Source organism: Heteronotia binoei, chromosome 2 (assembly GCF_032191835.1).
Source record: "Heteronotia binoei isolate CCM8104 ecotype False Entrance Well chromosome 2, APGP_CSIRO_Hbin_v1, whole genome shotgun sequence".
Lineage (NCBI taxonomy): Eukaryota > Metazoa > Chordata > Lepidosauria > Squamata > Gekkonidae > Heteronotia > Heteronotia binoei.
This window is the reverse complement of record NC_083224.1, coordinates 123,666,322-123,680,862: the sequence shown is the minus strand read 5'-3', so window position 1 is coordinate 123,680,862 and position 14,541 is coordinate 123,666,322. Positions and strand designations below refer to the sequence as shown.

General features: G+C 39.7%; 1 protein-coding gene across 2 annotated transcripts in view; it reads right to left on the bottom strand.

The window, feature by feature from the left end:
- Window positions 1-14,541, bottom strand: part of CACHD1 (cache domain containing 1) — a 247,645-nt gene that overhangs the window by 24,727 nt on the left and 208,377 nt on the right. For both annotated transcript variants that reach the window (XM_060231944.1, XM_060231945.1), the window contains exons 13-17: window positions 13,899-14,067; window positions 9,352-9,494; window positions 8,163-8,344; window positions 6,743-6,853; window positions 2,012-2,134 (exon numbers count right to left, since the gene is read on the bottom strand). In XM_060231944.1, the coding sequence (XP_060087927.1) occupies window positions 2,012-2,134; window positions 6,743-6,853; window positions 8,163-8,344; window positions 9,352-9,494; window positions 13,899-14,067 (728 nt within the window). The remainder of the gene's footprint in view (window positions 1-2,011; window positions 2,135-6,742; window positions 6,854-8,162; window positions 8,345-9,351; window positions 9,495-13,898; window positions 14,068-14,541) is intronic.

Here is a 14,541-nt window from a genome sequence, read left to right as displayed (position 1 = left end):
TGGATGAAGGAAAAACAGACGTATATGGAGATGCTATGTTAGGCAGACTTTGTATGATGATTTTTCATTTAACTATTAAACTATTCTGCTGTAGAGACTACAAAATGCCCAGTACCTAATTCTCCCTCAGTCTAGCTTCTGTGCCAGGCATTTTAATTTCCTGCTTCTGCAGTTACTCTGACCACTTCAATATCATTTCACCATCCCTTAAAGTGGGGACTAGGCCCTCTATCCATCAGGGATCATTTCTGAGCCTTAAAACTGGCAAGCCCTCTTGCTTCTTCTAGCTCTGTCTATAGCCTCTTCCATACAGTCAACTGTTCTACTTAGAGAAGACACATTAAAGTGGTCCTTTTTGGAAAGGGTCTATGATGGCACAATGCTTAAGATGATCTGTGACTGCTGAGGGAAGGAACTGGGTTTACAGAAACTACTTAGAACTCCTAATTCTGGCTTTAAGCTTATTCAAAGAATTAGCAACAAATTATTTTTTATTTATTTTTATTACTCTTGGTGCTTGGGGGCAACATTGAGAGGACTTCTAGTGTCCTGGCTCCACTAGTGGACCTCCTGATGGCACCTGATTTTTTGGCTACTTTGTGACAGTGTTGGACTGGATGGGCCATGGGCCTGATCCAATATAGTTTCGCTTATGTTCTTATGGTTAAGCATAAACTGGCTGCACAGTAAAATATGTGCATGAACAAGACATAAGATGCCACAGTTTCTCTCAGTGGACTGCTACCATCACTGTTTCCTCCAACTTTGTAGCAGTACATATTTACTGGTTTACTGTGATTCCAAACCCTTACCCATAAAAAGAATGTCAACAGTTTGGTGTTTCCAGAGTCTTGACTAAAAATTATATATTCCAGTATTCAAGGTGTGATTTTTTTTTTAAAAAAAAAAACTTCTTGTGCTGCAGGCTTGGTTTTCAAACTCTGTGTTCCTACCTAACAATTCTTCATTGCATTTGTACATCTGACAGCAATTCTGGTGCCGCAAAAAATTTCATTGGACTGTATCTTCCTGCTACAATATACTCAAAGGGCTGTTCTGTAATTTGAAAGTCAATTTTCACAAAAATACCATTTTGCTTCTGGTTTCCAATTCCCCAACAGGATTAAAGAGGAAAATGAATTTAAGTTGCAATTTACCGTATTTTTCGCACCATAAGATGCACTTCCCCCCCCCCAAAAAAAAGTGGGGGGGAAAGTGTGTGTGTCTTATGGAGCGAAGGTACCGTACGTACCTTCCTCCGGGGGGGGGAGGGGCGATCCGCTGCCTCCGTCCCGGCGCTTCCCCGCACCTGCCTGCCTGGCTCCAGCTCTGACGCTTACAGCAAGCACCAGGATCGCTCCCTCCGCCCTCCGATCCCAGCGCTTGCTTTAAGCATCAGCGCTGAAGCCATGCAAACAGGCAGGGAGAAAGTACACCGCCCCCTCCACAGCCGGAGCTCGCGAAGCGCTGGGTTTGCGGAGGGAGCGGGTGCTTCCTCTGTGCCTGTCTGCCTGGCTTCAGCCAAGCCTCTGATCCCAGTGCTTGCTATAAGCAGCAGCTGAAGCCAGGCAGACAGGCACAGAGGAAGCACCCGCCCCCTCCGCAAACCCAGCACTTCGTGATGCGCTGGGATCGGAGGGCAGAGGGAGCGATCCTGGCGCTTGCTGTAAGCAGCAGCTGAAGCCAGGCAGACAGGCATGGAGGAAGCACCCACCCGCTCCGCAAACCCAGCACTTCGCGAGCGCCGGCTGTGGAGGGGGTGGCGTGCTTTTTCTGCGCCTGCGTGCCTGGCTGGGAAACAAGCGGCGAGATCGCTCCCTCCGCCCCCATCGCAAACCCAGCACTTCGCAGGGAGAGATCTCGCTGCTTGTCTCCCAGCCAGGCACCTGCGTCTAATGGTCCGGAGCGTCCAATGGACCGAAAAATACGGTAATTAATTCAGTTCCAAAAAAGAGCCTTTAAAATAACACAATTCTTAAATAAAACATCAAAGCAAACTCACAAAGCTTACCTTAGTTTATTGCCTCCATCCTGGTTACAAACTGGTAACAGGTCCATTAGTACCTTGTAGAAATACCTCAGAGTAAAATCAATGCCCATCACAGCGACAGAATGGCCTGAAGACAATTGTAAACTACAAGAATAAAGAACAGATAGATTATGAAGGACATGAGAGATGGTGGCTCAGTGGAAGAGCATCTACTTGGTAAGCAGAAGGTCCCAGGTTCAATCCCTGGCATCTCCAACTAAAAAGGGTCCAGGCAAATAGGTGTGAAAAACCTCAGCTTGAGACCCTGGAGAGCTGCTGCCAGTCTGAATAGACAATACTGACTTTGATGGGCCGAGGGTCTGATTCAATATAAGGCAGCTTCATATGTTCATGTTACCAAGAAAATATCACAAGCCATTCATATTTCCTGGTGCCCACAGAAGGATTGTGTACAGTGGCAGACTAAACATTTAGCCTTTAAAGTGACTATCCTTTGTCCCTGAGCTCATCAATAATAACCTATTGACCTTAGACTCTCACCAGGAACAACTGTTTAGCTATTTTGTCATCTCGGCTGAATTCCTACCACAGAACCTAAAAATCAACTGGCTAGAAAAGACGAGATGTAAGTGGGAAAGCAACTAATGCAAGTAACTCAATTGAGAACTCTTGAGCTGGTAGTTTTGGCTACTAAATTTCTTTCATTTGACCATCATCTCAATATGTCATGCTAATGAAATTCAATGGGTAAAATAAACAGTCAGGGTGGGGAAGCACTGCATGTGTTAAATGCGTGTGAGACAAAGGGAAATTACTTTATTTTTGCTCATTTTGTTCCAATTACTTCAGGAAGTATCAGCAAAGATGGGAAAGTCAGGAACTGATTTCGAAAACACTATACCAGATTTTGAGGCACCATTTCTAATATAAATGAGAATTCATTTCACCTAGAAAGAACACTAAAAAATGTGGATACATTGCAAAGTGCAGGGAGCAGACATTGGGATAACCAAGACAGGTATATCTGGATTTCTACCATTCCAAGTAGATGCCTAATTTGTCTCTATGGCTAGGCTAGTCCTGACCTGGTCTTAAATGAAATTGTTATCTGTCCAGTTAACTGTATATTTGGGAACCTGATCAACAAATTATAGAAACCTAACTACAAAAACCAACTAAATCAAGATGCATTTAATGGGACTTTCCATATTATTTGGGTTGCAAAAACCATATTCATGAGTATTTTACAAAATGTCTGTTACTGCTAGGCAGAGGGTTAGGAAACTGAACAAGAGAAGCTACCTTAAGGGAGTTCTCACATGACAGCAGGCTGTGCCTAAGTGCCTAAACATTTGCATGCTTTTGGTCACAAAGTCCAGGATGGGCAAGGCAGTAACTTTCAAAATATGTGCTATAATTTGTCTTGTATTCCTTAGCAGATAAATAATTTAAAAAAACTGGTATTTTTTTCTCTGGAGGTATTTCCTTTTGAGCATTTTATACTCTTTGTACAGTACTGAGATACATAAAAAGTCACACATCAATTGTTCACAATGTTTCTTTTTAAAAAATAAAATTTGTTCTTTGCTTGTCTGAAAAAAAAAAATCTTTATTAAAATACAGCCAGAAACATTATGCAGAAGTGAGAAGGGCACATGGCAGCTAAACATCATTTTTAAAAGCAGGGATTCATTAAAATATAGCAATGCCAGTTCAGCTTTCAAATCCTCTTCCCAACTGTAAACAAAACAAAATAAAACAAATCCCTTGCTCATGAGACCCCGCAGGCCCCCCTGAAGCACTATACCAGTTACAGAAATGTTTTTGCCTTCTGTGGGTAGATACTGTTGAAAAGATCAGATTCCTTTCAGCTTCTGGGGAACTGTGTGGCCTTCAGACCTTCTGCTTATTAAAATTCTTCACGGCTTTTCACTTATCCTCCCATCATGAGAAAGGGAATATGAATTCCCTTTAAAGATGCTAAATTTCCAATATGCTGAAAGGTCATTTTTTTCCTATTGTATTTCCCCCCCTAATTCCTATTTGAAAGTGCTAGTTTTTAAAATCAGTGTGTAAATAGCGTGAACCACTACCTAAGACAGAAAAACATGGTTTTAATAATGAAATCAGTTTACATTCAAGCATTTCAATTTAACTTGTTTGCAGATAAATTAATTTTATCCTGAAAGGTTTATCTTTTCTCACATAACAAAAAAGTCTGGTGTAACAAAAATGACAAAAAGTAGAATAATGTTGGGATGTGACAGATACCATAGATTTTATTTACGGTATTTTGCAATTCTACCCATCAACCTCTTTGTAGCACAATAAAGCATTTAGATTTCATTATAGCTGGCTAGTATATGTCTGAAGTAGCACCATGCACCAAACTGCTTGTTCCTAAAGAATGTAGACAAAACTATGAAGTTTTTAAACTTAAAAATTAAATCACACAGAAAAATTATCATGGACAAAAGCTATCTGCCATCAATGGAAAATATTTGTCTATAAGTGACCAACCTGTCTGTGACTTCTTTATCTCTGTGTTAAATAGAAGACTGTATAACCTCTATACAAAGTATACTCAGGATATTGAATTTACATTCATAATGGCTTCATACAAAACATAATGAATATACATGGTAGAAGGGGACTATGTACACCAGCATAAACCTCTTTGAAGAATTATGGAAGATACACACACACCAGTTTCCTGGCCTACTTTTAGTAGCATAGCTGTTTAAAGCACAATCAACATGTTTTTGAACTTTGCTGCCATGCCATGTTAGTACTGTGATGTTATTTACTCTTCAATCCCGCCCCCCTCTACTAATAAATCAGCATATGTGGACTACAGTGAGGATGGGAAGCATGGCATGCAAAGACTCTGGGGATTGTAGAGACCATAGATTCATCTAAAGGTTTCTTCAGTGGGGAAAAGACAAACAAGAGAGTTTCATCTTGCTTGTCTGCATTCACTGCATTATTTACTATGCTGTGATAGCCACCTATATGGGATCATTGTAAACAGCGCTCCCAATTCTAGATCAGGAAACAATCTTTCTTTAAGATTTACCTCCTAATGGTCCGACAAGGAAAGTTCTGCCTGGGCTGCTGACCATCTACAGGTTTGGCAGACTGCAGCATCCCCACAAGAGAAATGCATACTGCAGACTGGGAAATGCAAATCATAAACAAGCCAGGAAAAGATTGCACAGAGTGCTCCTGATTAATTCAGAATGCCTTTCCACATACATTCTGTACTGTCAGTGTTCTTGTGCATGCTGTCATTCTCCTGAACTAACACGTCAGTTATTCTCTATTCCCAGCTCTCTTTTTTAATTCTGGCGAGCAGGAGGATTTTTTTTAAAAAAAATTAGAACTAGAATTTTCATTAATAGTCCCAAAACAAACATAAATAGAAGACTTTGGTCAACAAGTCTTAAGCTGGACATAACTATGATAATTTAAAATGAGACAGAAAGAGGCCTTTATGGATATTTGGTATGTGTTAAAAAACTTAAAAGATGCACAAGTTGCACAAGTTGCAAGAGCCTCAGTGAATAAAAGATAACATCTTGCCCATATGTGGAGGTTTGCCGATACCCCTATTTTGCTCTACAGCTCAAGACTACATATTGTTGCCTTAGCAACTGACACATCAAAGCCCTGTAAAACAGCCTCCAAGAGCCTATGTTGTAATATGTTTTTACAATAGAGTTGGTGGGAGAAAGAACATTTATTTCTTCCGTTATCTAGTATCGATTTTCTACCTGATCCGTTCTGCCCACCAATATTTATATTAAGAGATATTAATGAAGGATTCTCCCAAAATATCTGTCATTGTTGATGAAAGTGACATTTGGAAAACCTGAAGATTGTAGCTCATATTCAGATGGACCATTGTGGCATGGTTGTCATGTCATGTGGTCAGGAATCTCCAACACATCAATACACCTGCAATTACACATGCTGGGCAGACCATTTAAGGAGATTAATACCAGTGTCACATCTTCTTGACTGTCTATGATAAAATTCTGGTAAGGGTCTACATCAGGGGTGGCCAATGGTAGCTCTCCAGATGTTTTTGCCTACAACTCCCATCAGCCCCAGCCATTGGCCATGCTGGCTGGGGCTGATGGGAGTTGTAGGCAAAAAAACATCTGGAGAGCTACCGTTGGCCACCCCTGGTCTACATGATACATCCAAACTATGTGGGTTACAGTATGGAACTCTGGCCACATAACATCCCTATCTCAGCAGCACACATGCTCCACAAAGTTGCACACTTAAAAGTGTATATCAACAGTAAAATCATATCATATTGTATCAAGTTACGGTGATGTCTCTCATGTCCCTCAGTTTCCTTATGTGAAAAACTGGAAATTATTTTTCTTCCCAAGAGGAGGTGACAGTCTCTTTAAACTTTTCTTGGTAAAGTTAAATATAATGTCAGGATTTAGAGCCAGCTACTGGTCCACATCAATCAATCAATTAATCAGGATCTAATTTCCATTCCATCATACAGATCTAGTAAACAAACACGATCAGCTTTGTTAAGGGAACTAACTAAATTCTAATTATCAATGTTTGCAGATGCTATGTACTATGAAATATCTTTCTAACTATTTTTTGGTTCTGTGAGGAATTTTCTCTTCAGAAAAGTGTAATTTGAGGGGGATTTTATCTAAAACATTGTCCAACTTTAACTGCAGAGTATGACATTATGGTCATGACCCAAAATAAAGTTACCTTGAAGAATGAACAGTATGGCTGATGGTAACCACATAGCCAGCTCCCCCAACATCTAAGTAAGGCCCAGTGAAAGTAATCAGTCCTGGATTTGCCAGTGCATGGAGATACCTAATACAAAGCACAATCAACATCTTTAAAAGATACTAAAATAATTTACATGGAAAAAGTGAATAATTCCTAGTATTTGAAAAAACATCTGGAACGTGGAAAATTACTTGAGCACATGCTAACCATATGCCAAGTGAGTTTAACTCTCTTACGCCCTTAGAGTAATATGCTCCTCCTTTTAACTATATGTTTTGAGATTTAGTTTCTAGATTTAGCATGAATCAATAATCAGTAATATTAGCATGATTTAACTGAGAATGGATATATCACAATACAGATTTTTCCCTAATTACACTGCAAAGTATAGAGTGCTTATGGTCAGAAAGATTTAATTAAACAGTATATGTGGCTTTATTCTCATATGATGTTCCTCACTGTTGCAGGGGTAGATCCTGGTGGGTTTTCATTTTTATTGTAAGGTGTATTATGTGAACACCCATCTAATTATAAGAGGGTTACTGCAGCAAGCCTCTTAAAATGGAGTTTTTCTGGGAAATATGCACATATTTGAACGTGGAGCAAAGGGATGGTTAGTTCATTGCTCCTGCTAAATGCAAGAAGAGGCAAAAAAGGTGTGCTTGTAGAACTGACACAAGTAACGGACAGCATGAGTAGCTTATTTATTATTATGTATTGATAGGATTTATATCCCGTCCATGCCGCCAAGGCAGGATCAGGGTGGGTAACAGTGTAAGGGGGAAATCCTCCATTTGGTTATATTCACTTGTTCCTGGCTTGATTTACTGGCTGACTTATTTGAAAAGAACATACGGAATGGAACACATTCAAGAGTTCCCTAATGCATTTATTATCCCATTTGCAGTGTATACAAAACATTTTCTAAAATCATGCTTGTAAATAATTAATAGATTACTATTAAATTAGCATATTCTTATTTGAAATTACAGCATAAGGAATCTACAGAATGGGAAAACTGCTGCTTGATATCATGAGAGGCAGGACTGCCATGAGAATGTGAAATTTATAATGAGAATCAAATGAGATAAGCTCTGAAGGGTTTTTATAAGCAACACAGATTTTAGTGGCCATATATAGATGTTTTTCATTATTCACTGTTTTACAGAAACACAAGAAGCAGAAGCTATTTTTTAAAAAGTAAAATCCCACATAATTTCTAGCACAAATTTAAGCACTAAATGTGTGTGTGTGTACCCACACACACACCAATTTCACTTGGATATATTTCATCTGTTTGTTAAGTCAATTAAAACTTTCTACAAATCCTTGTGAAATATAATCCAGCTCCAAGGTTTTCTTAAGCCTTTCATAATGGGATCCTAAAACTCACCATTGTCTCCTAGTGGGATCAAATGCTTTGTCCATGAGGGAACCAGGATAAATTCTGAGCACCCCATTGGGCGTTGCTATGTAACGGCGGACAATGTAACTGTTCAAGCTACTCATTTCCATTTGTGTCATCCATTCATCTGTGACGTGACTGGTAGCCATTACTTCATTTCTGACAGAGAACTGCAAAACAAAGACAGACGTAGCAGGGTTCCTTTAAGACTTGCTTGAAAAGATAATAAGCTGCTTGCAGGGTTTCCTAAAGACCCATCAGAGATAATCTAAACCCAATTACTTCTTTAAAATCTTCTCACACCAGATAGTTTCAGCAAATGTCAAGGAATAAAAATCTCTTAAAGTAATGAAACATTCATACTTCATTATGCTTTAGCCAGGCCAAATCTAAACACTGTCCACAGTTTTGTTTTTATGGCTCTATGTATGAAGAAGACATTGGATTTATATTCCACCCTCCACTCAAGAGTCTCAGAGCGGCTCACAATCTCCTTTATCTCCCTCCCCCACAACAAACACCCTGTGAGGTGGGTGGGGCTGAGAGGGCTCTCCCAGAAGCTGCCCTTTCAAGGACAAGCTCTGTGATAACTATGACTGACTCAAGGCCATTCCAGCGGGTGCAAGTGGAGGAGTGGGGAATCAAACCCGGTTCTCCCAGATAAGAGTCTGCACACTTAACCACTACACCAAACTGGCTCTCTAGTACTGAACACTAGTACTGTCTGTTCTTGGTGCCTGTAATACTAGTCTGATTTTTATATTGTTCATATTCATGTGATCTGATAAATCTTTCCTTCTAATGGATAGGTGCTATTTATGTTACCAGAGGATTCTCAAACTGCTCTTCAGCATAATTTTAATCCACAATCTTTTAAAATGTACTTCAGAACCCTACTGGCCAAGAATTTTTGTTCTTTCTAGCTTGAGGGAATCAGTCCAACTTCACATATTCCTAATTCACTCATTCCTTGTGCTGCTATGTAAAATGGGCATGAAGTATTCACGGCAGTGGAAGAACAGCAAAACAAAGCACTCCCCCTTACTCAGTTTAACACCAGCAGTTATTTGATGTAGCAAGAAACCAAGTAGGCCAGCCAAAATGCACACGTTCTAGATTATCATGACAACAAGGAAGACGAGAAGGCAAAAGAAGCAGTCCATTTAAAGCAACATACTTTCAGCCCAGGATTGGCAATGAGACGTGTGTTGTCACTAAGATATGCTGTGTAGTGCTCCACCATCCTCTTGGTCTCAGGCTGGCTCAGATGTTCATAAGGAGAAGAGAAACTACCTGCAGACAGCATTACAGTGGGACTTTCTAAAAAAACAAAGAACACATAATAAAGCTCTACTACCAGAAAATATCACCTAAACTCAGCCATCTCATAACCCAGTCATCTAGACCAGGGATGTCGATCTCATTTGTTATGAGGGTCAGAAAAGACACAAATGAGACCTTGTCAGGCCAGGCCGTGTGTGTCATAAAATGTAATACCTGGTAGCAGAGATATAAACTTTATAAAGGACACAGACAAACACAGTTAAAGGTTTTTTAAAAAAACTTAAAATAAAACATGCTTAAAACATTAGCACTCAGTCTTAACGGTGCTTTCTTTGTATCTCTCCCATGGGATCCAGGGAACTAGGCAAATGAAGCTCTGGCTCTTTCCTTCCTTCCCCAGAGGACCAGGAGGGGGAGGAACATCAACCAATAGAAGGAAAAGAGATTTGGCTCAGTAGCTCTGCTGTATGATTGAGAGAGCCTGGAAAAGCAAGCTCTCCCTCCTCCACTTCCTCCCCAAGGGAGGAGCCTCAGCCAATGGAGAAAATAGAGGCTTTGCTCTGTAGCTCCTGTGTGATTGAGCAAACCTGGCAAAGCAAGCTGTGATACAGAAAGAAGCAAGTGAGAGGGAGAAGGAAGCAGACGGCAGCCAGTTGCTCGGGGCCTGATAGGAGCCCTCTGGGAGCCTGATTTGGCCCCTAGGCTGCATGTTTGACACCCCTGATCTAAGCATTACAAATGAAGTAAGTAGTAGGGCAATTTAAAATAATGTGAAAATGCAAGAAGGAACCCTAAATAGCCAATGCCTCAACTCTACTGTTATTGTCCATGTGGCCACCAGGGGGTACCATTGTAACAACAGTAGACAAATACTCCCCCTCCCCTCCATAAGGTAGAGATTGAAATGTAAAAGAGAAACACCTGTTATGGTCAAGTACGCTATAGGAAAACAGAGTTTCTGAAAATAAGAAGATAGGTAGAAGCTGTTAACTGGTAATGCCTGTAATTGTTCTTATATTTATAATTATCTTTGACTTTGAAAACCACCTCAAGTAGTTTCGCTGGAGAGGCTGCACAGAAATTTTGTAAATAAATAAATAAATGAGCTATTCTTACAGCTTTGAATGAAGGATTAAACAATGCAAATTGCAGAAACTTGTCATGTAACCATTTCACCCTGTGGCAGTTTCCCTACAGCCCATACAGAGTTCTAGATGACTTAGTTCATGGCATAGCAGCTGTGAGGACTCAGCTTGAATGCAACTTGTGGCCCAATGCTATAAAAACAATGTTCTGTGTGGCATATCAGAAGGCACATCAGTAGCTTCTCATGTCTGCTTTGCCATGGGCTGATGCAAGGACTGGTTGAAAAATGTAGCAGACGCAGGCAGAGACTGTTGTGTGAAGAAACCCTGAGGCACTTTCCAAAGTTTACTGCCCAGTGAACATGCTGTAGTCAGTATTGCTGGCTGAAAAATGGATGGAAGGACTAAAGAACAGAACAAACTGGGGACATTTCTGTCTCATTTCCAAACAAACCAACATTTCCCTCTATATCTTTGAAACAACACAAGCACACATTATTTCCCACTTAAAAAAAAAAAAATCAACTATGTAAATACATGAGTGCAACAGGAAGCTCAGCAGACTTTCTGCCTTGACTCGTAAAGGTCTGATTCTGCAGGATCACAGCCATTTTTAGGAGCCAACATGGAAGATGAGAAATTGTATACCCAAAGAACTGAAACCTGAATTAAACTGTCAAAAAGACATTGTTTAAACCTTTTGTTTAATAATAATAATTGTTATTTTTTCTACAGGTTCAAATTCCTATTGCGGTATAATCCATGCTACCAAAATGAATGCACCTGATTTTTACAGAGAGTGATACAGATTTTTGTACAAAACGAAAAGAAAGAAAAATGTGGCACTTAAGCTTTATACAGTTTTTATAGTCTGTGAACTCACCAATTAAAAATATTTCAAAGTATATTCTCTCCAGAATTCTAACTTCTGGCTTCTTTCAGGGGTTGATGGTATTAAATATTTATAGCTGGGAATAAAATCTGCATAATTCCAAAGTCAACAGGATACAGCATGACTGGCAAGAACTTCAATGTTTTCATGTTATTGCTAATGATTTATTTGACAGCCAGGAAAATCAAGCTCAGCTTTGAAAGCAAGTGTAACAACGCTGCTCATACCCAACATATTTTATTTTCAGAAAACTAGATTATGCAACTATGTGCTCATTTGGGGGGTTGTTTATTTCACCAGGTTGTTTGGTTTCTGGAGGCAGACAATCCCATCTATCCATACCACTGAACCACAGCGCTTCCTGCTTCATGTCTGAAGGCTCACATAAAGACGATTAACTACCACCCCCCACCCCAGCAGCAAACTAAAGAAAGAGTAAAGGTCAGAATGAAGACAGGCACACTTGCTCTATTAAAAGGATGGCTGGACTTGCTTAATGTAAGAGCCACATAGAATAAACATCATATGTTTCAGAGCCACTAGACCTGAATGTCAGATGTTTAAGAGCCACCAGACAGGAAGGAAGGAAAATAGATGGGTGGGGGAGACAGAGGTGGAAAGAAAGCAACTTTAATTTTAAATGCATTCTCCAAGCCAGCTGGTGGCTTGGAGAAGTGATTTAAAGAGACAAATGCCTTCTCCAAACCAGCTGACTGGGCAGTGGGGGCTTTGAGAGCCACACACAATATGCATGGAAGAGCTACATGCTTTCCCAAGCCACAGTCTGGCCACCCCTGCTATATTAGAACTCCAAAACAGTACCAAAGTAATCAAAGATAAGTCAGATTCCATTCCAGTAGCACTTTAGAGACCGACAAGATTTTCAGGGTATATGCTTTCAAAAGTCAAAGCTCCTTTTATCAGTTATCTATAAGGTGCTACCGGAATCCAAATCAGCTCTTCTACTAATTAACACAGCTATCCTCCTGAAACTATCTTCAAAGATAAAATCAGGACAGGTAAGTGGAAGTCAGATAGGTGTTTGGTTCCAGTTTGCAGATTACAAAGATAATACATATCCACACAATGCAAAACCATCCAAATATCACTTGTTTTGGATGACTATTTTATATTTGATTGATTACATGACTTTTGATCTTCTTATTTATACAACAGCATACAAACAGCTGACTGTTACTAAAATTTCCTTTTTGTAAATAATAATAATAATTATTATTAAGGGATAATTGCTAATACTGTTACTACTAATCAAGAATTAAAATTACTTATACAAAATCATTCTGGGTTAAGTAAAGTTTAGTGTTTTCTTTCGATTTACTGTTTTGAAATAGTTTTGGGGAGGAGATAAGCAGCATGCAAAGCAAGAGTAACAACTAGAGTGAGAATGGCAACTCTTGTGACAACAAGAGGGTATCTGGAATTCTCAGACAGTGAAATGGAAGTTAAGGAGATCTGCCAGTCATCTCAAGCACTTTCCAGAGTAAAATGTCCAGCATTAGAGCTCAGCAGAAATGGCCTTTTTTGTTTTGTTTCCATTATTGTTGAAAAGCAATTCTTCTTATCCAATGCGCTTTCAACTGCCACCTTGAAACCAGCCCTCAGAAGGAGGTTTACTGGAGCCTCAATAGCTTGCTTTTAAGACTCTAAGGGAACTGTGCAGTCCCAGCAGTAATCAGCTCCTGAAAATGACAGCTAAAGCTCAGGCAGAATTCTTTGATATATTAAATGTAAGACTCTCATCTCCACAGCCCACGTGACTGATAAGGGTCCAGTGATAGCTATGTCTCAGCTTTGCCTACTCTTACACCGTCCAGCAGAAGGATTTAGAGTCAGTGTGCTGTAGTGGTTAGAGTGTCAGGCTAGGTGGTGGAAGAACCTGATCTGAATCCCAAATCTGCCATGGAAACTTGCTGGGTAACTTTAGGCCAGTCACACCCTCTCAGCCTAATTCTACCCGCCCCTCAGTTGTGAGGATAAAATGAAGTTAGAACTCTTAACTATTTGAGACTGCGGTAACTAGTTGACTTATTTTAAAAAACATTTGTTGCTTGCCTGTACTCAAAGGGTAATTACAACAATTTTAGCTTATTATATAGTGAACATAAAGAGGGTGACTCCCTAGGTCTGGGGCGGCCAAACTTGCTTAACATAACAGCCACAAAGAATAAATGTCAGATGTTTGAGACCCAGAAGGCAGGCAGGCAAATAGATGGGGTGAGGGAGGAGAGGTGGAAAGAAAGCAACTTTAATTTTAAATGCATTCTCCAAGCTGCGGGCTGGCTTGGAAATGTGATTTAAAGAGAGAAATACCTTCTCCAAACCAGCCAATGGGGTGGTGGGGGCTTTGAGAGCCATACAATACGTGTGAAAGCGCCACATGTGGCTCCCGAGCCATAGTTTGGCCACCCCTGCCTTAGCTTGATTTTCAAATATTTGCTTTACCTAAAGTTGCCAGTTGTTTGAAATGCAGACAAGCATTGGGCTGACCCAAGAGGTCCAGTCGATGATAAAGTAGCTTACTACTGGGTACCGTGTTGAGGTTCTTAAGTTGCCTAACAGGTATTTCTGGCTGTATCACAACAATACACAAAATGAAGGATGTATCTTGAACCTAAAAAAAAAAAATAACAATTCATTGAACCTAATAAGGAACACATTCCTATTACAATAAAAAACAAATCTTATTGTTTGTGTTGTTTTTACCTTGTAATTAAAAATAATCCTAACAGGCCTTTTAAAATACGACTGAAAAGCTCCCTGAGGAATTCTTTTCTCTGTCACTTCTAACATCCATGATTTTCTCAGTATCTAAAGATCCACTGAGCATGACTCCAGGCCCAGCAAATGAGGCTGAATATATTAATGTAAGAATGATCAACACAAGACACTGATTGAAGAATTTAGCTTTTGGGATTTCCAGTATAAGAACTGCTCTCTAATGTATTTATAGTTTATGTAAATGTTCTTATTTATTATAATCTGAAATCTTTATATTTTTACACATACAGAATAAATCATCTAAATTCATTGCTCATTTGCAAATCTCTTTTCAAAATTTGTATACCTGGTGATCATGAAAAAAAGG